General features: G+C 36.4%; 1 protein-coding gene across 1 annotated transcript in view; it reads right to left on the reverse strand.

Moving 5' to 3' along the window:
- The window catches only part of CLGN (calmegin), a 99,438-nt gene extending 75,156 nt beyond the window's left edge, over positions 1–24,282 (reverse strand). Inside the window, exons 1-4 of the mRNA XM_053700824.1 lie at positions 24,121–24,282; positions 16,683–16,756; positions 12,663–12,721; positions 1,723–1,864 (exon numbers count right to left, since the gene is read on the reverse strand). Of these exons, the coding sequence (XP_053556799.1) occupies positions 1,723–1,864; positions 12,663–12,721; positions 16,683–16,756; positions 24,121–24,282 (437 nt within the window). The remainder of the gene's footprint in view (positions 1–1,722; positions 1,865–12,662; positions 12,722–16,682; positions 16,757–24,120) is intronic.
- Between the last annotated feature and the right edge of the window lie 2,993 nt (positions 24,283–27,275).

The following is a 27,275-nucleotide window of genomic DNA, read 5'->3' on the forward strand; positions in this document are numbered from 1 at the left end:
TTAGAAAAAAACGGCACTGAAAAGTCTATGGGAATTGTGTGTTTCCAATAAATATGTATGCTTATATACATATATGTGTATGTGTTAATAAGTGTATATACACATACTGTATAAACACATTAATATATATGCTTATATACATATATGTGTTAATATGTGTATATACACATATAAACACATAAATATATCTGCTTATATACATATATGTGTATGTGTTAATAAGTGTATATACACATACTGTATAAACACATTAATATATATGCTTATATACATATATGTGTTAATATGTGTATATACACATATAAACACATAAATATATCTGCTTATATACATATATGTGTATGTGTTAATAAGTGTATATACACATATAAACACATAAATATATCTGCTTATATACATATATGTGTATGTGTTAATAAGAGTATATACACATATAAACACATAAATATATCTGCTTATATACATATATGTGTATGTGTTAATAAGTGTATATACACATATAAACACATAAATATGTATTTAAAATCTGCTGCTCATTGCTGCATGACTTTCCCCCTTCACTGTGTTAGTTCTCATGCCGTGTCTCAAGGCATGAGAACCAGGCTCCCATTGGAGCCTATGGAAGCGCGCACTATTGAGCGTAAACCTTTCATGCAATGCGAAGGCGAGATTGTGTTTGCATTGCGGGCCACTTAAAATACCATCGTACAATTGCATGCACTGGCGCAATTTTGGGTTCCACTTTTAATGTGGCCATAAATCTACCATTAATTGGCCACAGCAAAGGAGATGAGGTGAGTGAGAAAAGGTGTGTGTCACTGGTCACCAGAACCAGGCAAATATTGCTTTCACACAGATTAATTTAAAAGCTTTGAAATTGTTTTATATAAATTTAGCAATGCAGTGTTTGACTGCTGATATATACTATGCATATAAAAGAAAATATTTCTATGTCTTTGAAGGGATGATGCATGTTAATTTCCCCCTTAAATGTGTTCCCAATAATTTGTTATATTTGCTCCATAGTATTAAAAGTATTAGGGATTGCTCCTTTAGGTTTAATCTTGCAACTGAAATAGATAGTTTTGCTTATTGAAACCAGTGCCCATAATAAAAATAGAAGTACCTAAGAACTGACCTTTGTGTATATAGACTAATAGAGAAAGAGAAATAAGATAAACTGGCTTGCTTTTGGCATGCTCTTGAGAACAATTTGTCATTTCAATGAGGGGAAAGAGTTTTTTTAAATATAGGATTAAACCTAAAGGAGAAATTTCCTATGAATGTAATACTCTGCAGCTGGTATAACAAGTAATTTGGGAACAGACTAAGGAGAAACACATTTTACTGTACAGTGTTCCTTTAAGTTATATCACTTTATTATTCACACCATATAAAGGTGAGCATAGAAATGTTATGTTGTTATTATTATTAATAATAATAATAATCAACTATATGCCTTCATTATGCGTGTTATTAATTAGTGGCTTATTCTCAAATATTGTTTAGAATCATTCTTCATAAAATAATGTGTTCATACTAAAAGCAGAAAACTCATGTAGAACACCTGTATATATCAGGATATGGCTGTGTTCATCTAACCATTAGGTTTCCTGTAAACATATATAATTAAATCTACAGTGAAAATCCAATTTTATATTTTTGATATATATGTTTTTCGCTTTTGAGTTATAACTATGCTAACTCAGTTTTATCACTTACTGTACAATTAAAGGTTTGTCTTCAAACACAAAAGGCTTCTTCAGCTTTGCTGATATGGCGTGGTGTCTTGCTGTGGACTTGAGAACAAGCCCCATGTCGCCTAATATTTTATTCTCTTTCAACTCTTCAACTTCCCACCTCCCTAAGAAAGAAACACACAGATGGTGGAAACAATGCAAATCAAAAGGTAAATTAGCACACATCAAAAACAAGATAAAAGAATAATGAGGAATGACAGATTTCAAAAGACATAAAATACAGTAATATACATGTACCCAATGCCCCCATAATCTATCTGATTGCATAACAAAATGTAAAAATGTATGAAATAAGACACATTTTCTAACAAACCAATAATATAAATAAGATTTTAAGGATATCCATTTATGGGCAGAAATTGTTTAATCAATCTGTCTCCAGCCCTAAAGGACAATATCCATTTATTGGCAGAGGCAGGTAAATTAGTCTGTCTCCAGCCTTTGAGGATAATATCCATATCAGTCTGTCTCCAGCCCTTGAGGATAATATCTATTTATTGGCAGAGGTTGGTAAATCATTCTGTCTCCAGCCCTTAAGGATAATATCTATTTATCGGCAGAGGTAGGTAAATTTTACTGTCTCCAGCCTTTGAGGATAATGTCCATATTAGTCTGTCTCCAGGTGTCAAGTTGAGCAGCATGCATGGGAATAGAGTTTCTGCACTATTTTTGCAGGTGGAACTAAGTTCCCCCTGGAAATAGAAAAGAAACGCTTCAGTAAACACTGCTGCTGTTGGTGGGAGGAGCTGTAGCATAGTCTGGTTAGAGGGATAGTGAGATCCTCTACTAATGGGCAGTAACACTTCCTACAATACACTAAATGCAAGCCTGTCGGCGGACCTGCTGTGTGATCACCCCGCACTATGTGGAACACAGGGTGTTTACATTTTTGTGTGGCTTGCTTGGGGTTATTTATGTCCCCTTAGCAAAAATAGGACTATTGCACCTTAAGTGGGTGAGACTCTGTGACAGAGGAGTCGTCTCCGGCCCAAAGGCAACCATTCAACCCTTCATTGGTTTTAATTTGCTTTCTTTAACCAAAGTATATAGATTATATACATATAAATACAGTTTATGTGTAACTGTGTATAAAATAATATTAACCCCTTAATGACCGGACCATTTTTCAATTTTCTTACCCTTAATGACAATGGCTATTTTTACATTTCTGCAGTGTTTGTGTTTAGCTGTAATTTTCCTCTTACTCATTTACTGTACCCACACATATTATATACCGTTTTTCTCGCCATTAAATGGACTTTCTAAAGATACCATTATTTTCATCATGTCTTATAATTTACTACAAAAAAAATAATAAAATATGAGGAAAAAATGGAAAAAAACACACTTTTTCTAACTTTGACCCCCAAAATCTGTTACACATCTACAATCACCAAAAAACACCCATGCTAAATAGTTTCTAAATTTTGTCCTGAGTTTAGAAATACCCAATGTTTACATGTTCTTAGCTTTTTTTGCAAGTTATAGGGCCATAAATACAAGTAGCACTTCGCTATTTCCAAACCACTTTTTTTCAAAATTAGCGCTAGTTACATTGGAACCCTGATATCTGTCAGGAATCCCTGAATATCCCTTGACATGTATATATTTTTTGTTAGAAGACAACCCAAAGTATTGATCTAGGCACATTTTGGTATATTTTATTCCACCATTTCACCGCCAAATGCGAGCAAATAAAAAAAAAACTTTACATTTTTCACAATTTTAGGTTTCTCACTGAAATTATTTACAAACAGCTTCTGCTATTATGGCACAAATTGTTGTAAAAGCTTCTTTGGGATCCCCTTTGTTCAGAAATAGCAGACTTATATGGCTTTGGCATTGCTTTTTTGTAATTAGAAGGCCGCTAAATGCTGCTGCGCACCACACGTAAATTATGCCCAGCAGTGAAGGGGTTAATTAGGTAGGTTGTAGGGAGCTTGCAGGGTTAATTTTAGCTTTAGGGTAGAGATCAGCCTCCCACCTGACACATCCCACCCCCTGATCCCTCCCAAACAGCTCTCTTCCCTCCCCCACCCCACAAATGTCCCCGCCATCTTAAGTACTGGCAGAAAGTCTGCCAGTACTAAATAAAAGGAGTTTTTTTTTTTTTTTATAAAAAAAATAAAATATTTTAGCTGTGATGGACTCCTGCCTTAGCCCCAACCTCCATGATCCCCCCCCCAGCTCTCTAACCCTCTCCCCTATCTAATTGCGGCCATCTTGGGTACTGGCAGCTGTCTGCCAGTACCCAATTTGCACAAAAAACAAAAGTATTTTTTGCTTTTTTTCTTTTTTGGGGGGTTTTCTGTAGTGTAGCAGCCCCCCACAATACCCCTACCACCCTCCCCCTCCCAGATCCTTTTATATGATTTAAAAAAAAAATATTTCCCCCCCCTCTTCCCTCATTGGTGTCAGTGGCCAGCTAATGCGCGCGCACGCGCACACGCGCGCCCCCCCCCCCGCACGCTCCCGGCACCCGGCGTGCACATTGCACTTCTAGGAACCGGATGCCGGGTAGCGATGGGCCGCCCACCCACCTCCCTGTTGCGCTCCCACCCACCAACGAACTACCGATGCAGAGAGGGCCACAGAGTGGCCCTCTCTGCATCGGAGTCTTCTAAAAAGGTATTGCAGGATGCCTCCATATGGAGGCATCACTGCAATACCCTGAGAGCTGCTGGAAGCGATTGCGATCGCTTCCAGCACTCTCCTAGACAACTGACGTACCAGGTACGTCCATTGTCATTAACTACTTGTTAATGCATGACGTACCTGGTACGTCAGTTGTCATTAAGGGGTTAATTGTTTGGGGGGTGGAAGTCTTGGTGAGTTCCCACAATTTTTCTTTGTTCTTATTGTATCAAATAAGGTACATAACTTAATTTTCATCTAAGTTTATTGTACTATAGCTACTACATTACAAGTTTTGCGGTATGGGTGAAAAAGCAGCGTTAAGGCTTTTTTTCACTACCGCTGGTATTACGAGTCTTGCAGGTTTTTCTGTACCGCGCACTTTTTTGGCCGTAACGCAACGTAATTACAGCAGCTTTCAAAAAGTCCTTTTTCAATGGGACTTCCACAGTGCCGGTATTACGAATCTGCCTGGGAGGCCAAAAAGTGAGCGGTACAGCAAATACCGCCAAGATCCATACCTCAAGATCTGTGAGGTGTATAAAAATAAAAATAACTTGTGAAAAAATCCACGTGGAAAACTTGAATTCAAATGATGAACAAAGGTCAAAAATCAAAAGACAAAAATAAAAAGACAAAAATATCAAAAGACAAAAATAGAAAATCAGTGATAATATTAAAAAGCACTAAAGATCTAGTGAAAACAAATCCTTAATTCAGATGTTAAAAATCCTTGGTAAGATCCATAACAAACAAATACATCGATAAAATACCTAAAAGGGAACAAAAAGTGCAACACTGTATATGATATATAATATAGGTAATTAAAACCAAGCTTGGTTTTAATTACCTATATTATATATCATATACAGTGTTGCACTATTTGTTTCTCTTTTGTTCCCTTTTAGGTATTTTATCGATGTATTTGTTTGTTATGGATCTTACCAAGGATTTTTAACATCTGAATTAAGGATTTGTTTTCACTAGATCTTTAGTGCATTTTAATATTATCACTGATTTTCTATTTTTGTCTTTTGATATTTTTGTCTTTTTATTTTTGTCTTTTGATTTTTGACCTTTGTTCATCATTTGAATTCAAGTTTTCCACGTGGATTTTTTCACAAGTTATTTTTATTTTTATTTTTATACACCTCACGGATTTACAATTTTTTAATTTAGAAGCTGAACCACAATAATTTGACCCACTCAACGTTTACATTCTACTATTATTGACTTCACGTTATATTTCTACACGTCATTTGGGAGGAAACACTACTGGATTCACTTACACATAACCGGTTGAACATTTGAACATTTTTTATGTACGCCAATTTTTGTGAACACTATTTTTTGTGAATGCTATTTTTCTTTGTTGACAGCTATTGTGTGCACTCAATCACTCACTTAGGTTGTTTATATTATTGAATGTACATGTCCTAACTCCTCATCACTGGCTCACTAAGTCAGCGTCTCATGCTTTACTCCATTGGATATTTTTAGATACTTTTAGATTTGTTTATTATATATTTTTTTGTTAAGTCAGACATGGATCCATGCGTCTGATTGCCATTTGTAAATTTTTATATGTATTAAAATGTACTTTTTACTAACCTTTTAAGCTTTTTAGCGCTTACTCTCTCCCCATTTTAACTTTTATATTGTTAGCCTACTAGCAGGCTAAATAGTTAGTAAGCTTAAGGCCCTGGGTGTAGCGCTCGGTCCACTTTTCCTGTTCTTGTAGCATAAAACTCATAACTAAAGTGCTAAAAAGTACACTAACACCCAAAAACTACCTATTAACCCCTAAACCGAGGCCCTCCCGCATCGCAAACACTAAAATTATTAACCCCTAATCTGCCGCTCCGAACATCAACGCCACTATAATAAACAAATACATCGATAAAATACCTAAAAGGGAACAAAAAGTGCAACACTGTATATGATATATAATATAGGTAATTAAAACCAAGCTTGGTTTTAATTACCTATATTATATATCATATACAGTGTTGCACTATTTGTTTCTCTTTTGTTCCCTTTTAGGTATTTTATCGATGTATTTGTTTGTTATGGATCTTACCAAGGATTTTTAACATCTGAATTAAGGATTTGTTTTCACTAGATCTTTAGTGCATTTTAATATTATCACTGATTTTCTATTTTTGTCTTTTGATATTTTTGTCTTTTGATTTTTGACCTTTGTTCATCATTTGAATTCAAGTTTTCCACGTGGATTTTTTCACAAGTTATTTTTATTTTTATTTTTATATACCTCACGGATTTACAATTTTTTAATTTAGAAGCTGAACCACAATAATTTGACCCACTCAACGTTTACATTCTACTATTATTGACTTCACGTTATATTTCTACACGTCATTTGGGAGGAAACACTACTGGATTCACTTACACATAACCGGTTGAACATTTGAACATTTTTTATGTACGCCAATTTTTGTGAACACTATTTTTTGTGAATGCTATTTTTCTTTGTTGACAGCTATTGTGTGCACTCAATCACTCACTTAGGTTGTTTATATTATTGAATGTACATGTCCTTCTAACTCCTCATCACTGGCTCACTAAGTCAGCGTCACATGCTTTACTCCATTGGATATTTTTAGATACTTTTAGATTTGTTTATTATATATTTTTTTGTTAAGTCAGACATGGATCCATGCGTCTGATTGCCATTTGTAAATTTTTATATGTATTAAAATGTACTTTTTACTAACCTTTTAAGCTTTTTAGCGCTTACTCTCTCCCCATTTTAACTTTTATATTGTTAGCCTACTAGGAGGCTAAATAGTTAGTAAGCTTAAGGCCCTGGGTGTAGCGCTCGGTCCACTTTTCCTGTTCTTGTAGCATAAAACTCATAACTAAAGTGCTAAAAAGTACACTAACACCCAAAAACTACCTATTAACCCCTAAACCGAGGCCCTCCCGCATCGCAAACACTAAAATTATTAACCCCTAATCTGCCGCTCCGAACATCACCGCCACTATAATAAACATATTAACCCCTAAACCGCTGCAGCGGTTAACCTCTAAACCGCTGCAGGTGAAAAAATCCTATTGGCTGATGCAATCAGCCAATAGGATTGAGCTTCAATCCTATTGGCTATTCCAATCAGCCAATAAGATTGAGCTTGCATTCAATTGGCTGATTGGAACATCCAATAGAATGCAAGCTCAATCCTATTGGCTCATTGGATCAGCCAATAGGATTGAAGCTCAATCCTATTGGCTGATTGCATCAGCCAATAGGATTTTTTCACCTTTTATTCCGATTGGCTGATATAATTCTATCAGCCAATCGGAATTCAAAGGATGCCATCTTGGATGACGTCATTTAAAGGAACCTTCATTCTGCAAGAAGACGTCGATTGAAGAGGATGCTCCGCGCCGGATGTCTTGAAGATGGAGCTGCTCCTGCGCCGGATGGATGAAGATAGAAGATGCCGTCTGGATGAAGACTTCTGCCCGTCTGGAGGACCACTTCTCCCGGCTTGGATGAAGACTTCTCCCGGCTTCGTTGAGGACTTCTTTCCGCTTGGATGAAGACTACTCCCGGCTTCATTGAAGATGGATGTCCGGTCTTCAAAACTGTAAGTGGATCTTCGGGGGTTAGTGTTAGGTTTTTTTAAGGATTTATTGGGTGGGTTTTATTTTTAGATTAGGGTGGCTGCACCTCACTGACGAGGCCCATAGGAGGCCGAAACGATCATCGGGGGTTGTCATGTTCCTTGTTCAGGGGAGAATTGCCTGGTATTTCGTGACTGGACTGACCTTACTAGGCGGGATCAGACTGATATACTTCAAGAAAGTTCTCCTCTGTGAAAAGCACACTGATCTAAAAGAAGCTGCTCCTGGGTGGTAAATCGCCATAGAACTAGCTAATGAGATGTTGTTCGTTCCTGGTAGAGCGTTTCTCTCTTTGTATGCAAATTAATATGACCCTAGGGAGGTCTCCCTATGGGTGATGGGGAAACCAGATGTGGACTCCTTGCCCAGTGTGCTTAGAGGAATGTGACTATACCTCACTGATGAGGCCCATAGGAGGTGGAAACGATCGTCTGCGGTTGTCATGTTCCTTGTTCAGAGGAGAATTGCCTGGTATTTCGGAGCTGGACTGACTTTACTTGGCGGTATCAGACTGATATACTTCAGGAAAGTTTTCCTCTGTGAAAAGCACACTGATCTAAAAGAAGCTGCTCCTGGGTGGTAAATCGCCATAGAACTAGCTAATGAGATGTTGTTCGTTCCTGGTAGAGCGTTTCTCTCTTCGTATGCAAATTAATATGACCCTAGGGAGGTCTCCCTATGGGTGATGGGGGAAACAAGACGTGGACTCCTTGCCCAGTGTGCTTAGAGGAATGTGGCTGCACCTCACTGATGAGGCCCATAGGAGGCCGGAATGATTGTCTGGGGTTGGCATGTTTTCCTCTGTGAAAAGCACACTGGTCTAAAAGAGGCTCCTCCTGGGTGGTAAATTGCCATAGAACTAGCTGATGAGCTGTTGTTCATTACTGGTATAGCGCTTCTCTCTTTGTATGCAACTTTGCAATATAATTTAATTATTTATTTTGCCCCTTTCATGTAATTTATTGCAGAAAATTTAGGATTTTGTAATTCTCAAAACTTTTCCACATCAACTCTATTAGATATCTGTCCTTAATTGGCTTTAACTGATAACAACTGTAAAACAATACACTTTATACTAACGTAATGACCATAGCTAGCCTTGTCAGCTGCAGACTAAAGCCCAGATTAGCTCTTCTAGATAAGGCAAACAGTAGGTGGAGATTGAAAAAAAAATGCAATAAAAAGGACCTTAATTTGTTTTAAAAACATTTGGTCTTGGCTGATATATTATTCTATATCAACTCAACAGAGTTAAATGTCACTAAATCCCCTTAGATTCTAATGGAAGACTATTGGATTGGAACTTGGCTATAATATCTGGATTGCTTTCTGCCCTGATCTTCTGCTTCAGGTTCTGAACATTTTTATTTCTAATACTTCTTTGAGATTTCAACTATGAAACCTGCACCATTCTCTGGCGTGTTACCTGACACGAAACCTATTTGTTTTTTCTTTTATGATTCAGATAGAGCATACAACTTATCAATTTATTCTATTATCAAATTTGTTTTATTCTCTAGGTATCCTTTTGTTGAAATAGCAGAAATGCACTACTGGGAGGTAGCGGAACATTTAAGGTGAGCCAATGACAAAAAGCATATATGTGCAGCAATCAATTAGCAGCCAGCTCCCAGTAGTGCATTGCTGACCCTTGGCCTCCCTAGGTAGAGAAACATAGAATTTGACGGTAGATAAGAACCAAAAAGGCCCATCAAGTCTACCCATATTACATGTTACTTTTTCCTTAGGATAGCCTTATGCATGTCCCAGGCATTTTTAAATTCCTTTACAGTACTTGTGTTTACCACCTCAAATGGAAGTTTATTCCATGAATCCACCACCCTTTCTGTAAAAAAATGCTTCCTCAAATTTCTCCTGAATCTGCTACCCTCTAACTTTAGATTGTGACCCCTTGTTCTGGCATTTATTTTTTTGCGAAAAATGCTTTCAGCTTCTATTTTATTAAGTCCCTTCATATATTTGAAGGTTTCTATCATGTCACCTCTTTCCCTTCTATCCTCTAAACTATACATATTTAGATCATAGAGTCTTTCTTTGTACGTTTTATATTTTAGACCATGTACCATTTTAGTAGCCCTCCTTTGGACAGCTTCTAGTTTATTTATATCTTTCTGAAGATTTGGTCTCCAGAACTGTACACAGTATTCCAGATTTGGTCTAACTAATGATTTGTAAAGTGGCATAAGAACCTTGCTATTTCTGCTACTAAGTGCTAGATTTATTAAAGCTGAGGCAGACAGAGGCGCATATACACGCCCCTGTACGCCTCAGCTCGCCTGTGGCGGGGCGAAATTACCCGCAGGTATTCGCCATTGCACACGAGCAATGGCCGAGGAGATTGAATTTCGCCACCTTAGAGGTGGCGAAGAGGTTAGGGAAGCGGCAGTCTGGTGACCGCTGCTTTATAAATGACAGCGAGCAAGCTCTTGTGAGAACTTGCAGCCGTAGGGCTTTAATAAATCTAGCCCTAAAACCTCTTCCAATGCAACAAAGCATTTGACTGGCCTTGCTGGCTGCCCTGCCTGCGGCATTGTGTACCAAATTTTAAATCATACGAAATAATAATTCCCAAATCCCTTTCTTCTTTAGTTACAGTCAGTAATGTACCATTGAGACTATAATTGGCCTTTGGGTTTTTGGATCCTATATGCATAATTTTGCTATTGGTAATATTAAATTTCAGATCCCATTTATTTGACCAGTCCTCTAGTTTATTAATATCACAGTTCGTCCTCCTGGAACATCTACCCTGTTACAAATGTTTGTATCATCAGCAAACAAGCAAACCTTCCCCTTAAGCCCACTTCCAATATCACTTATGAACATGTTAAACTAAACAGGCCCAAGAACTGACCCTTGGGGAACACCACTAGTAACTGATGCCTCATTTGAATGTACTCCATTAATTGAAACCCTCTGTCGTCTATGCTTTTCAACAAAGAATACCAAGATAACAAAGCAAATTGGAAAGTTTTTTAAAATTGTTTGCTCTATCTAAATCATGAAAGTTTAATTTTGACTTTAATTCACATTTTAGAGAACATACTCTACCAGACTATTGCTTCAATTACTGAAATAGCCACAAACAGAGGCTTTTTTTCTAGATGCAGATTTTACATTTGGAATCCAAGGGATGTGCATTCCTTCCACCTCCTGGCAAAGCGAAGTAGCAGAGACAAAACTTGTCCAAACGTTCAGTGTTTATACACTCAGTTTAAAAAAAGTGTCTTTCAATATCATGGTATTAAAGGGGAACAAAGTTCTCCACACATACATGTTTCATGCAGAAGCCCAAACTTGATGACTATGAGTTTCTGCATTAAATGCATATTTAAATCTTAGCATTAAAGGGACAGTCTACACCTTAGTCATCTTTAAGTCTTACCTTAGATTAAGCTGCAAATAGCCTCCTGAACCCCTTTCTATATCATGCAGCAGGAACGGTAAAACAGTTATTTTGAAAGGAATATTGTTTCTGACCAGTTTGAAATGGCTGCCAAGCTCCAACCACTGATGACATCACAATCTGGGCTGCATATGGTGTCCATTCACAAAAGGCTCACTAGTTGGATTTAACAGACTGTCAATGCTATTTAGCAGATTGCATAGATGCAGCCCAAATTGTGATGTCATTGGTGGGTGGAGCTTTGCAGCCATTTCAAACTGTCCAGAAAAAATATTCATTTTAAAATAACTTTTTTTTACCATTCCTGCTGCATGATATAGAAAGGGTGCAGGAGACTATTTGCAGCTTAATCTAAGGTAAGACTTTAGGATGACATAGGTGTAGACTGTCCCTTTAACATAGCACAGTATTAAAACTTGATGGGCTGGCAGGACAATCCTTTACATTAAACTGCCTCACTCATAGCTAATGGCACCAACACTTAACTTATATACTGTTGTACGGTCTAGTTCATCTCCTCCTGTTAGTATCACTGGATCTTTTTACCTGCTCAGGTTATATTACATGTAGGCCTAGTTTACACTCTTGCTGGGAACTGTGTAAAGCATCTCTATTGACTTTAAATGAGATACCAGCAATGAAAATAACTGATTAGTATTCTAATTACTTGTCCTATAGCTCTGGTTGTGAGATTTTATTTCTATCACCTGAGTCTGTTGTCATTTGCTTATCAAAATAATCAAATTATTTCAGTTTTTACCTATTATATTTTATATTCTTGGCATATCCAATGATTTAGACAGAGAATTAAATTTTAAACAACTTTCCAATTTACTTCTATTACCAAATTTGCTTCATTCTCTTGTTATCTTTCCTTGAAGGAATAGCATTGCAATACTGGCAGCTGTATGAACACATCAAGTTAGCCAATCACAGGAGACAAATGTGTGTGCAGGCACCAATCAGCAGATAGCTCCCACTAGTGTAGGATATGTGCATATTATTTTTTAACAAGGGATACTAAGAGAACAAAGCACATTTGAAAATAGAAGTGAATTTAAAAGTGTCTTAATATGACATGCTCTATCGGAATCATGCAAGTTTAGTTTTTATTTTCCTATCCCTTTAAAGTATGCATGCTCTTCTAAAGTAAGCAAATCTAATGCACATTAACAACACAATAAGGAATTCATTACCATCATATTTAGCGAGCTCTTCATCAGCATCTTCCTTCATGGTTTTTGACAACACCCATCTGAAAATAAAGTTTACATACATGTAAGTAAAATGTCATAATACCTTACTACATGATAAATATTATGTAACTAAACACTATGTTTATGGACATTTAGTTTATATTGTTTTAAAACATGTATGGAAAAAGACAAACTGATTATAGGGTATTATTTATGACTAAACATTTTTTTTATATATATTTTTTGTACCACTTTGTCATGTCATATTACAATAGACAGGGCACAAAAGAGAGGGCAGGCTAGCTCTGGCATGGGACAATCACAGAATATTAGCCCGATTCTCTACCCTTTCAGGGCCAGCTATGTTATTCCAGAGTTTATTACCAACAACATAGTAATATACTTCAGCATATAGACTTCTAGGTGAGTGTATAATTAGCTTGTTTTTGTATCTTCTGCAAGTTAGTTTAAGGTGCGGGTCCATGTAAATATACATATATAGGTGGGCATATTTCTGCATGCCAATAGTAAGGACAAGCTGGTTTTGGCCACCCGCTGGTATTTAGAGTCAGTCAGGAAAGGGTCTAACGCTCACTTTCCAGCCGCGACTTTTCCATACCGCAGATCCCCTTAAGCCATTTGCGTATCCTATATTTTCAATGGGATCTTTCTAACGCTGGTATTTAGAGTCTTGGCTGAAGTGAGCGTTAGAAATCTAACGACAAGGCTCTAGCCGCAGAGAAAAGCCAGGAGTTAAGAGCTTTCTGGGCTAACGCCGGTTCATAAAGCTCTTAACTACTGTGCTCTAAAGTACACTAACACCCATAAACTACCTATGTACCCCTAAACCGAGGTCCCCCCACATCGCCTCCACTCTAATAAATTTTTTTAACCCCTAATCTGCCGACCGCACACCGCCGCAACCTACATTATCCCTATGTACCCCTAATCTGCTGCCCCTAACACCGCCGACACCTACATAATATTTATTAACCTCTAATCTGCCCCCCCCAACGTCACCGCTACCTACCTACAATTATTAACCCCTAATCTGCCGACCGGACCTCACCGCTACTCTAATAAATGTATTAACCCCTAAAGCTAAGTCTAACCCTAACCCCCCCTAAGTTAAATATAATTTTTATCTAACAAAATAAAATAAATCTTATTAAATAAATTATTCCTATTTAAAGCTAAATACTTACCTGTAAAATAAACCCTAATATAGCTACAATATAAATAATAATTATATTGTAGCTATTTTAGGATTAATATTTATTTTACAGGCAACTTTGTATTTATTTTAACCAGGTACAAAAGCTATTAAATAGTTAAAAATTATTTAATAGCTACCTAGTTAAAATAATTACAAAATTACCTGTAAAATAAATCCTAACCTAAGTTACAATTAAACCTAGCACTACACTATCAATAAATAAATTAAATACAAATACCTACAAATAAATACAAATAAATACACTAACTAAAGTACAAAAAATAAAAAAAGAACTAAGTTACAAAAAATAAAAAAATAATTTACAAACATTATAAAAATATTACAACAATTTTAAGCTAATTACACCCACTCTAAGCCCCCAAATAAAATAACAAAGCCCCCCAAAATAAAAAAAATGCCCTACCCTGTTCTAAAATAAAAATTGAAAAGCTCTTTTACCTTACCAGCCCTTAAAAGGGCCTTTTGTGGGGCATGCCCATAAGAATTCTGCTCTTTTGCCTGTAAAAAAAACATACAATACCCCCCCCCAACATTACAACCCACCACCCACATACCCCTAATCTAACCCAAACCCCCCTTAAATAAACCTAACACTAAGCCCCTGAAGATCTCCCTACCTTGTCTTCACCACGCCGGGTATCACCGATCCGTCCAGAAGAGGCTCCGAAGTCTTCATCCTATCCGGGCGATGTCTTCATCCAAGCGGGGGCTGAAGAGGTCCATCATCGGCTGAATTCTTCATCCAAGCGGGGGCTGAAGAGGTCCATCATCCGGCTGAAGTCTTCTATCAAGCGGCATCTTCAATCTTCTTTCTTCTGGCTCCATCTTCATCCCGGGAGATTAGGGGTTAATAATTGTAGGTAGGTAGCGGCGACGTTGGGGGGGAGCAGATTAGGGGGTAATAAATATAAGGGTTGGCGGGGGTTAGGGGCAGCAGATTAGGGGTTCATAGGGATAACGTAGGTTGCGGAGGTGTCCGGAGCGGCAGATTAGGGGTTAATTGTGTAATGCAGGTGTCAGCGATAGTGGGGGCAGCAGATTATGGGTTAATAAGTGTAAGGTTAGGGGTGTTTAGACTTGGGGTACATGTTAGGGTGTTAGGTGCAGACTTAGGAAGTGTTTCCCCATAGGGAACAATGGGGCTGCGTTAGGAGCTGAACGCTGCTTTTTTGCAGGTGTTAGGTTTTTTTTCAGCTCAAATGGCCCCATTGTTTCCTATGGGGGAATCGTGCACAAGCACGTTTTTGAAGCTGGCCGCGTCCGTAAGCACCGCTGGTATTTAGAGTTGCAGTGGCGGTAAATATGCCTGTACGCTCCCTTTTTGGAGCCTAACGCAGCTATTCTGTGAACTCTAAATACCAGCGGTATTTAAAAGGTGCAGGGGGAAAAAAACATGCGTAGCTAACGCACCCCTTTGGCCGCAGAACTCTAAATCTAGGCGTTTATTTGTAATCAATACAGATGAAAGAACAATTCCGGTGTATAATTTACCATGTTTCAGGGTGCATCAGGGCGTCAATAAAAGGCAGTTGACGCATTACGGCTGCTGTCGTAATCAAATATTGCATAACCATACTTTTAGCTTTTTATCTGTTATAGGAGTGAATATTATTAGTAATTTACATTATGATTTTATAAAAGTTTATGGTTTAATTAAAAATGGATTCTCCATGGAACACAGAGGGTACAGGTACAATTATTCTTCCCAGAGTAATAAACCTTGCATGAATACTTCTGAAAGTGCTATGCCACACAAATTTATATTACTGATTTTAAAGGGACAGTGTACTATAAAATTGGATTCCTCTTATTGGGTTTATAATGACTTGTTATACCAGATAAAAAGTATAAAATAAATGGGAAGCTGTTCCTTTAGGTTTATTTTTTAAATGAGTTAGCTGGTTTTCATTTTCAAATCACAACCCATTAAAATGGGTTGAGCTTGCAGAGAGAAAAATCCTCCTTAAATGATTACTATTTATACACACACAAACACACCACATCAATATGTTATCTTTGTTTATATACTTAGAGAGAACAAAAAAAAAATAACATTTCTTCTCCTGGCTATGTTTACACAGCTTTTCCATAGCCAATACTTAAGTATTGAAAAGTTATGTACAGGTTCAAATGACAAAATAAAGCTAATTCAGTTATTTGTAATCAACTTGATATACTCCAGCAACTAAAATAGATCTCTAGGAACACGTTAAAAAAGGAGAACATTTTACAGAATACTGTCCCTTTAAGCAAATCTATCCGTGAGCTCAGTGAACAGATGACAACACATATCCCCTGCTAAACTGAAAATAACCTTTATATACCATTTTCTGTAGAGTATGGGTAGATATAAGTGTCATCATATCATATTAATAGATTATTTTTAAGCTCTTAGGTCCTTGTGATACTTGACTTTTTTCAATGTATGCACTTCCTTTCTTTTTCTGCCTTTTGTGTTACAGTATTATTATAACTGTGCTATACATGGGAGATACTTCTTCCTTTACTAGATTTTTCTGTCTGATTTTTCATACAGTTCTCAGCTTATTGGCCCCTCTCTCTCTGATAATATCCAGATTTTTTTTCTAATTGTTTGCACAGCCCCATAAAGGCAACAACTCTTGAGAGACAATTTAATGGTCAACAGCTTCAAATTCTTTAGTGCCAAGAAGACCTTATAACCGTATTGTAACGTAATCATAAGATAAATGTAGTGATGATCTGTTGTTTAACAGGGAAGGAATTGTTCATTTAGTAAACCTTCAACATTTTATTCCACTTACCCATTTAGTGTTCCATCATCAAAAGTTTCTGTAAAAAAGACCTCTCCACTTGGCACTGGCGTTTTGTATGCAACCTGCAGATTAGAGATAGAGAATACCTAAGTTTAAACAAATGATTCCATTGTGTAATACATTAATAGATGTAATAGCCTCCTGTTGTTCTTGATGCACCTGCTAACACATTAAAGTTGAGGTACTGAAGCACATCAGGCTTTACCTACTAGCATGCCCAAAGGGAATGACAGTGTTTTCTAATTTCTGTAGCCATGGAACAATAGAGCATAATTAAAAAATAATTCTTGTGGGTAAAATGCTGTAGAATGACAAGGAGACTATAGCATATTATTGGCGCTTAGGTAATTACAATGTCATTTCTTGTGCGTGTGTATGTAGTGCATGTCTTTTATGTCCTTGTAGAGTTTATGTAGTGTGTATGTGTGTGTAGTCTGCACTCCATATCTATCTATCTATCTATCTATATCTATCTATCTATCTATCTATATCTATCTATCTCTATCTATCTATCTATCTATCTATCTATCTATATCTATCTATCTATATCTATCTATCTATATCTATCTATCTATCTATCTATCTATCTATCTATCTATCTATATCTATCTATCTATCTATCTATCTATCTCTATCTATCTATCTATATCTATATCTATCTATCTCTATCTATCTATCTATCTCTATCTATCTATCTATTTATCTATCTATACATATATATATATACACACATGGCACAGGCCTCACTATATTCCACAATGAACAATACCAAGGACTTTAACTTTCATAAACTTTTGCTGCCAAAATGCAAAATGGCTTGATTTATAACTTTCATTTGCTTGTTCCAAATATATCACAATAATGCAACTTAAACCCCTTAATAACCAGCGGAATCGGTTGCTTAGCTCATAAAGACTAGCGACATTCTCACAAGTGAGGCAGTGCAGAAATAGCAGTATGGAGGTCACCCCAGCCTAGCGATCGCAGGGACAGGGTGTCCCTGTGGTCGCATGCCTGTTAGTGCCTCCATAACATGAGAGACAGGTTGAGATCAGCATGCCACTCATGCTGTTTCTGGATTCCTGTGTATACCATCATTGTGACAGCCCACGCTGGTATAAGGCTCAGTAGCCAATCACTGGGTGAATCTTGTGTAAGGCAGTCCAGTGAAGCACAAAAAAGTGTCCCATGGTCATGTGATCACTGTGACAGCCAGTCACTGTGATCACATGTCAAAAATAACAAGCCATTGTTTGTTAAAGGGACAGTAAACTTACTAAATAATGTTATATAATTCTGCACATTGGTACAGAATTATATAACATTATCTGTGCGGCAGCTTTATAAGACAAAAGCATTGTGAGATTTTTTATTGTAAAATTGGATTTACCTGGTCTTCACTCCAGGCTCTACTAAGAGGGGCTTGTTTTTTAAAAGCTCTTCACAGGCAATAAAAAATCTTGCAATGCTTTTGTCTTAAAGCTGCCACTAAGATAATGTTATATATTTCTGTACTATGTGCTGAATTATATAACATTATTTTGTAAGTTTACTGTCCCTTTAACAAAGGCTTGTCTTGGTCCATAATCCAGCAAACAGAAGTCAGTGCTAAAAAATAAAAAGCAATTAAGGCACTAACCCGCTCTAACACATATTAAAAAATAAATAATTTATCAAGATACAAAAATAGCAATATTTTACTTAAAAGGCTAAAAACCAGCGCTGGTAACAAATAGAAATATTAAAATGTACGCAAATGTTTAAAAAATGAATCCCTTAATAACAATATAGTTAACAAAACGATACAATGAATATCTCTCAAAATTCATCAAAATTAAGGAAAAAGTGAAACTATAAACAGGACCAGTGGCACTGAAAATGAGTTCTCCTTGGTTAAGATCCTCAATATTTTTTGATGGAGACGTTTTTAAATTGGGTGATATAGGTGATAATCTAGAAATGTGCAATAGGCATACATTTTTTACATGTGCCTTAAAATTCTTCAGCCTTCATAGAGTTAAGGCATCTGCTTGTGTCCAAAATACCTGTGTATTGGATTGGCTTTATAAATCTCAACAAATTAACTTTAATGTTTTTAGTTATTTTTAATTAATTAATTTAAGTTTTTAAGATCGTTTGAGATAAAAAAAAAAATTTAAACTGTTAAAAAATAGTGTATAATATATATGGGTACACTTAACAAGAAAGCGGATAACTAAGGTGAAACCAATAGTTAGCAAAAATGCCAAAATTGCCAGTGTAATGTAAAGGGCCAATAAATACAGTACAATTGCATCATTAACAGGTGCAGAATAAAAAGACAATGTAATAACACTTACTCTGAATTTCAAATAAGCAGTAGATTTTTTTCTGACAAATTAATTCCCCCCCCCCATTTGCTGTTTGCTGGCCCCCTTTATCATGTGACACCCATTAACCAATCACACACTAGCATATATAGAAACTGTGAACTTGTGCACATGCTCAGTAGAAGCTGGTTCGTCAGAATGTGTGCATACAGAAGGACTATGCAAAATTTGATAATGGAAGTAAATTGGAAAGTCTCTTAAAACTGCTGTTCTTTCTGAATCACGAAAGCTTAATATTGACTTTAGTCTCCCTTAAATTAAAAATGGAAACTGGGAAAAACCTTGATTCTTAATTTATAATTCAGCAAATTCTGCTCATTTTTACCTCTTGCTTCACAACAAAGGTTTCAGCATTTTTAGTTACTGAGACTTACAAAACTGCCAATTTTGAATGAAACAGGTCTTCAGTCAGCATTTATATGGGGTTAGAGATTAAGATAATTTTGCATATTTTATCCCCAGACAGATACAGAAAATTCTACCAAAGCATAGACACATATATACTATCAGTCAGTTGAAGGGGCATAACACTTATAATTTTGAATAGAAGCATTTCTATATTACACAAGCATTACCAAAGTATTACCAAAAATACCTCTATTACTATTACAAGTACTTTGCACAGTGCGAAAAAGTGGGGAAAAACATTTTTAAGATTGGAGAATATCATCTATTTATTCATAAATACATATTTCTACATATATCTGATGGTATTTTGTACAATAAATATCTATACCAATATATATACATGATTTTATATATATATATATATATATATATATATATATATATATATATATATATATATATATATATATATATATATATATATATATGAATATTTGTTTATAATGACTTAAAGGGACACTGAACCCAAATTTTTTCTTTTGTGATTCAGATAGAGCATGACATTTTAAGCAACTTTCAAATTTACTCCTATTATCAAATGTTCTTTATTCTCTTAGCATCTTTATTTGAAATGCAAGAATGTAAGTTTAGATGCTGGCCCATTTTTGGTGAACAACCTAGGTTGTCCTTGCTGATTGGTAGATAAATTCATCCACCAATTAAAAACTGCTGTCCAGAGTCTGAACCAAGAAAAAAGCTTAGATGCCTTCTTTTTCATATAAATATAGCAAGAGAAAGAAGAAACATTGATAATAGGAGTAAATTAGAAAGTTGCTTAAAATTGCATGCTCTATCTGAATCACGAAAACAATTTTTTGGGTTCAGTGTCCCTTTAAGAACATATTTCTCTATGTGAAGATCATTGTAAAGTGAAAAAATTACAGTAAATACACAGACTATTAAATATGAATATTGCATAAATATGATTTTACATGTTTTCATCTAATTGCTTGCAAAGGGCTCCAATGCACTTATTATATGTCTATATATGTATACATATGTATTTCTATGTGTATATGTTATATATGTCTGTAAATACACATATACACATATAAATACCAAAATACATATGTACACACATATAAACACACACACACACACACACACATATATATATATATATATATGTATATATATATATATGCAATACAATACACAGTAGAGGGACCAGCACAGGTAGAGTAGTTTGCAGAAACTTCACACCTCTCATACATAGAAACAAAATCTAAAAGGAAGACGTCAGCACCCACAATTCAGCAAAGTGTTGTCTTTATTTATAGTGACATGAAAACAGAAAGCAACAACATTTCGGGTCCATCCGACCCTTTGTCATGCATGACTAAGGGTCGGATGGACCCGAAACGTTGTTGCTTTCTGTTTTCATGTCACTGTAAATAAAGACAACACTTTGATGAATTGTGGGTGCTACTGCTGACGTCTTCCTTTTGGATTTCTATATATATACAGTATATATATATATATATATATATATATATATATACATAATCTACATATGTAGACATGTATATGTATGTACAAGAACAATTCCAGCAAAAGAGCTGGCCAGGATACTAACCGGAAAAGCACTCTACCCTCATATGTATGGGCTTAGTGTATAAAGGTTTTAAAATATATCAACTTTATTGATTTTATTTAAAAAGGGTTACACACATTAAAAACAGTTGCAGCAAGTAAAAGTGGCTTTCAAAATAATGTAGTGAAAAGGGTGGATAGTTACAAATTCTTATCCTAAATTGATATCATGGATAGTAACTCCCACCTAAAGAGGATTTGTGGTAAATCTTAATGGTGAAGGTATGTTTGTAATCTGCTGTGGGCTAACATCCCTGCAAAATGGGGCCAAACCTATTAGGGGTCACTAATCAGTCAAAGCGTGTACTAATATATTGTATACCTCACTGAGTATTATATGGATACTAAAATAAATTGTACCCATATGTACTCTGTGATAGAATATTGCAACAGTAGTAGTATGACTAGGTATTGATACCTTTATAGGTTACATGTAGTTTACACTTATATATACAAATTACTTGTTAGTGTGCCCATGGGTCACAATTAGATTATTGGTTGCTCCACAGATTAGAGGTATATCTCCTCTGTCATTTGTACAGCTCAATATCCAAAATGGAGCATGTGTATATAAATGAAACCACAGGAGTTTTCGTGTATTTAGACGTTAAGTTACAGTGTAACCAACGACTCGCCAATACCTTTGTATCAGTTGCTATTGATTAATTATAAAGTTACATATGGTATACTTTTGTTATAAGATTTTCAACAACCTCCAAAGGAGTGTAATACTTAGCTAGGAGGCTTATACAGATTACTTGTTAGTGTGCCCATGGGTCACAGAATATTCATTGCTCCACAGATTAGATTAGAGGTATATCTATGTATATGTATGTATCTTTATGTTAAAACCCTTTGCATGCCTTTTTTCTCATATCTTTCAGCCCTTATAACTTTTTGTTGCAATTTTTTAAAATATTTTTTATTAGATGGTGTTATTATGAGTGTAACTGTAGTTTTAAATGTATTTTGATGTGCTTTGTGACACTTTTGATTTATTTGAGCGTAAAAGTTAACCAGAGCTCTGAAGTCCCTCATTCCCAACACTCTTTAAATTCAGCTGCGCTCTAGCGATCGCGTTTACTTTTGACCTGTAAAAGGCGCACTACTTCTGACGTTCGCAAACAACCGCGATAGACCCAATATTGCTCGCACGTAACAATTAGCGCAACACTCAGAATTGGGAAATGACTCTATTTGCATTATCACAGTGTCTGAATAAGAGTGTACAGGACATATGTAAATATGCTCCATTTATTGTAACAACTGATACAGTGATAACTTTTACTAGAAGCATTTTGTTAATACATGTGTTAAAATAATTTGACATTAGCCTTGATGTTTGCTTTTGATAAAAGGCTAAATGAAATAGGAAAATCATATGCTATGGAATAATTATAGGCTCTATGTAATGATAAAATTAAACAGAAACAATTGTGGGTGGGGGGGGGGATCTAATTTGCTACAGCATTTTATTGTACAAAACAGTTGTGCTACCCTAAAATAACAAATTAAGACCAGGCAATCAGCAGTCGAAAGGAATCATCTGAAGCCACTGATTGGCTGATAAGCAAGCGTATGTGCCTTTTTGTGAGGGAAGCACAGCAATGCTAGTCTGCCTGTGACTTTAACCCTATAGCATTCATTAGATATAGGGCACATTTGCCCAAAATAAGCTTTACTAGAAAAACAAGGCAGTTTATTTGTTTAAATATTATGTTCCTCTATCTGGACTGGGAACAAAAATAGGCCTGGGCATTTAAAGGCGGAGCAGCCGACATAATTTAAGCTTCTGTCAGCTAGGTAGCCATAATAGACCAGAACTGTTATTCTGCAGCACCTTTACTTAACAGCCAGACAGAAAATGTACTTTCTGCTTTACAAAATAGGCTTTCCTATTGTTACCCATATTAAGAGAGGGTAGGGCCTCTTGATAGCAGCAAAGCCCACGTAAGAGCCCGGTGTTCTAAAGTTAGTTGTCTACCGCGTAGGAATGTGACTACAGCGTCACTTCCAGTGACTTTAATCAGCTGCTGGAGGTTTGTGGCACTCACTGCTCATGTGCTAGAGGCCCAACCTCCTACAAACATCTGTTTAAGGCAGAATAGGTGACAACTTACTTGAGAACATCGGTGTTCTAAAGGAAGTTGTCTACCGCGTAGGAATTGCCACCTGATCACTCTGTCCTTCTCTCCATAACATAGATTTTATTTTGCAATAATTTTGAAATAGTTTTTACTTGCTGTATTTAGTTCCTTTTTCGCTGTTCTATACCTTTATAGCAATATTGGAAATTAGTCAACGCTGTACTGTGCTGTATTTTTGTGTTTTCTGAATGATCATTTCTTAAAGCCTCCAATATAATCCTCAGACGTTTTTAGCTTGTTATGAATTATCTTCTTGCTTCCACCAATGTCTAATGGAGACTTTAGGAAATGATCATTCAGAAAACACAAAAATACAGCACGGTACAGCGTTGACTAATTTGAGATATTGCTATAAAGGTATAGAACAGCGAAAAAAGAACTAAATACAGCAAGTAAAAACTATTTCAAAATGATTGCAAAATAAAATCTGTGTTATGGAGAGGCGGCAATTCCTACGCGGTAGACAACTTACTTTAGAACACCGGTGTTCTAAAGTAAGTTGTCACCTATTCTGCCTTAAACAGCTGTTTGTAGAAGGTTGGGCCTCCAGTGAGCGCTGTTTATTGTGCCTTAAACATGCGCCACAACCCTCCAGCAGCTGACTACACGTCACCGGAAGTGACACGGTAGTCAAATTCTTATGGTAGACATCTTAATTTAAGACACCGGCCCACCTGGCATTCGCCCTGTAGGACCTATGGCCAGTCCGGGACCTCTAATGTATAATGCCTAGAGAAACAAAACCCAGTGTCCATTTACATCAATGTGCAAAGACATGTTTAAAATGTCAGAGAAACTACCAAAAAAAATATATTAGTTATGTTTATTGTAAAAATATTAACCACAAACTTAATAATTTGGAGATAATTATATATTTATAAATGTGCTTATAAAATTATAAAAAGTTACCTCAAAATAACTTTTGTTTTCTTCACTATCAATTTCTTCTGGGTTGTTTATAGTTTCCTCCTCCTCCTCATCATCATCATCATCTTCCTCACCATTTGTTTCTGCTGCTGATGAATGGATGAGCAAAGCAACCAAACACAACCATCCCCATCGAGGCTTCATTCTACTTCCCTGTAAAAATAGCACTTATTATTGTCATGGAGAGGGCAATGCAATAACATAAATCATGCTTTATGAAAGCAATAGTCTTTATTAAATAGAACAGTTTTTTCTTTCTTTATATTCATGTACTTTATTTCTTTATTTCTTTTATATTTTGCAAGATAGTTTTGAATATTAAAAACTATCGGCTAGATTACGAGTTTGGCGTTAACCATAAAAAGCAGCGTTAAGGGGTCCTAACTCCTAACGCTGCTTTTTAACGCCCGCTGGAAGGTTTGGAAGGTACAGGTGTACCGCTCACTTTTCTTCCGCAACTTTTCCATACCGCAAATCCCCTTACGTCAATTGCGTATCCTATCTTTTTAATGGGATTTGGATAACGCTGGTATTACAAGTCTTAGAGAAAGTGAGTGGTACAGCCTCTACCTCCAAGACTCCTACCGCATATAAAAGTCAGTAGTTAAGAGTTTTATGGGCTAACGCCGGAACATAAAGCTCTTAACTAAAGAGCTACAAAGTACACTAACACCCATAAACTACCTATAAACCCCTAAACCGAGGCCCCCCCACATCGCAAACAATATAATAAAATGATTTAACCCCTAATCTGCTGACCGGACTTCGCCGCCACCTACATTATACCAATGAACCCCTAATCTGCCGCCCCCAATGTCGCCGCCACCTACCTACAATTATTAATTCCTAATCTGCCACCCACAACGTCGCCGCTACTATATTAAATGTATTAACCCCTACACCTAAGTCTAACCCTAACCCCCCCTAACAAATCTATTTTTAATAAATCTAAATAAAATTACTATTATTAAATAAATTATTCCTATTTAAAACTAAATACTTACCTGTAAAATAAACCCTAATATAGCTACAATATAACTAATAGTTACATTGTAGCTATTTTAGGATTTATTTTTATTTTACAGGCAACTTTGTATTTATTTTAACTAGGCACAATAGTTATTAAATAGATATTAAGTATTTAATAAATACCTAGATAAAATAAATACAAATATACCTGTAAAATAAACCCTAACCTAAGTTACAATTACACCTAACACTATTCTATAATTAAATTAATTACCTAAACTACCTACAATTAAATACAATAAAATTAAATAAACAAAATTACAAAGAAAAAAAAACACTAAATTACAGAAAATAAAAAAGAAATTACAATATTTTAAACTAATTACACCTAATCTAATCCCCCTAATAAAATAAAAAAGCTCCCCAAAATAATAAAATTCCCTACCCTACACTAAATTACAAATAGCCCTTAAAAGGGCCTTTTGCGGGGCATTGCCCAAAGTAATCAGCTCTTTTACCAGCCCTTAAAAGGGCTTTTTGCGGGGCATTGCCCCAAAGTAATCAGCTCTTTTATCTGTAAAAAAAAGAAATACAATACCCCCCCAACATTACAACCCACCACCCACACACCCCTACTCTATAACCCACCCGATCCCCCCTTAAAAAAACCTAACACTACCCCATTGAAGATCACCCTACCTTGAGCCATTTTCACCCAGCCCGGCACCAGTGGTCATCCGATGGGGCAGAAGAAGACATCCGGACCGTCAGAAGTCTTCATCCTATCCGGGCAGAAGAGGACATCCGGACCGGCAGACATCTTCATCCAAGCGGCATCTTCTATCTTCATCCATCCGACGAGGAACAGCTCTATCTTGAAGACCTTCGGCGCGGAAGATCCTTCTCGGTCGATGTCTACCCGACGAATGGCTGGTCCTTTAAATGACGTCATCCAAGATGGCGTCCCTCGAATTCTGATTGGCTGATAGGATTCTATCAGCCAATCGGAATTAAGGTAGGAAAAATCCGATTGGTTGATTGAATCAGCCAATAGAATTGACCTCACATTCTATTGGCAGATCCAATCAGCCAATCGGATTGAACTTCAATCCGATTGGCTGATTAAATCAACCAATCAGATTTTTCCTACCTTAATTCCGATTAGCTGATAGAATCCTATCAGCCAATCGGAATTCAAGGGACGCCATATTGGATGACGTCATTTAAAGGAATATTCATTCGTCGTTAGTCCGTCGGCAGAGAAGGATGTTCCGCGCCTGAGGTCTTCAAGATGGAGACGTTCCTCGTCGGATGGATGAAGATAAAAGATGCTGCTTGGATGAAGATGTCTTCCGGTCCGGATGTCCTCTTCTGCCCGGATAGGATGAAGACTTCTGCCGGTCCGGATGTCCTCTTCTGCCCCATCGGATGACCAGTGGTGCCCGGCTGGGTGAAGGTAGGGTGATCGTCAATGGGGTAGTGTTAGGTTTTTGTTTTTTTGGGTTTTTTTTTTCCAACAAGCTTTATTGTATATCAAAAAGAAGGTGTACATAGTTTACAAAAGCCGTTGCAACACTCCGGCCTGCAAAAGGACATATAATTTTCCAATACTGCATAAACAGGTAAACAATTAGGAACAAACCTTAATGTAAAAATCTTTAAAGTCCGTGGTATCGTACACAATTAAGCCTCAATAGGTCCAAAAGTCTGTTGGTATTTTCAATTTGAGCAAAAATAAAACAAAAAAAGCAACACAATATAGTAAACAACAAAATAAAATGAAAGAAAGAAAAAAAAAAAAAAAAAAAAGGAAAAAACATCAAACATCGCTGCGCAGCAAGAGACAGTACTAGGATGCGGTGAAACAAGTGAATGAACAACAGTTTATGCAGGGAAAACAACCCCTAAGGTCATCCGTCTGAGGGGTGTAGCAGACAGTGACATTGCCACGCCCTGTGTCACCATAGAGCAGGTTACTATGTATTCATTTTGTGTCTCAGGGTCATGTAGACATACAGTCATTTAACAGGTCAGCTCATAATTTAGTAACCATCCCCCTCCCATCAACAACCCACGCTCCTATATGTCATGTGCCGGGAACATAAGTGGTATTAAGTAGGTCTCCAGTGAGTCTCTCGTCCCTGCGTCAGTAATTATACGTGTGTCTA

Source organism: Bombina bombina, chromosome 2, assembly GCF_027579735.1.
Source record: "Bombina bombina isolate aBomBom1 chromosome 2, aBomBom1.pri, whole genome shotgun sequence".
Classification (NCBI taxonomy): domain Eukaryota; kingdom Metazoa; phylum Chordata; class Amphibia; order Anura; family Bombinatoridae; genus Bombina; species Bombina bombina.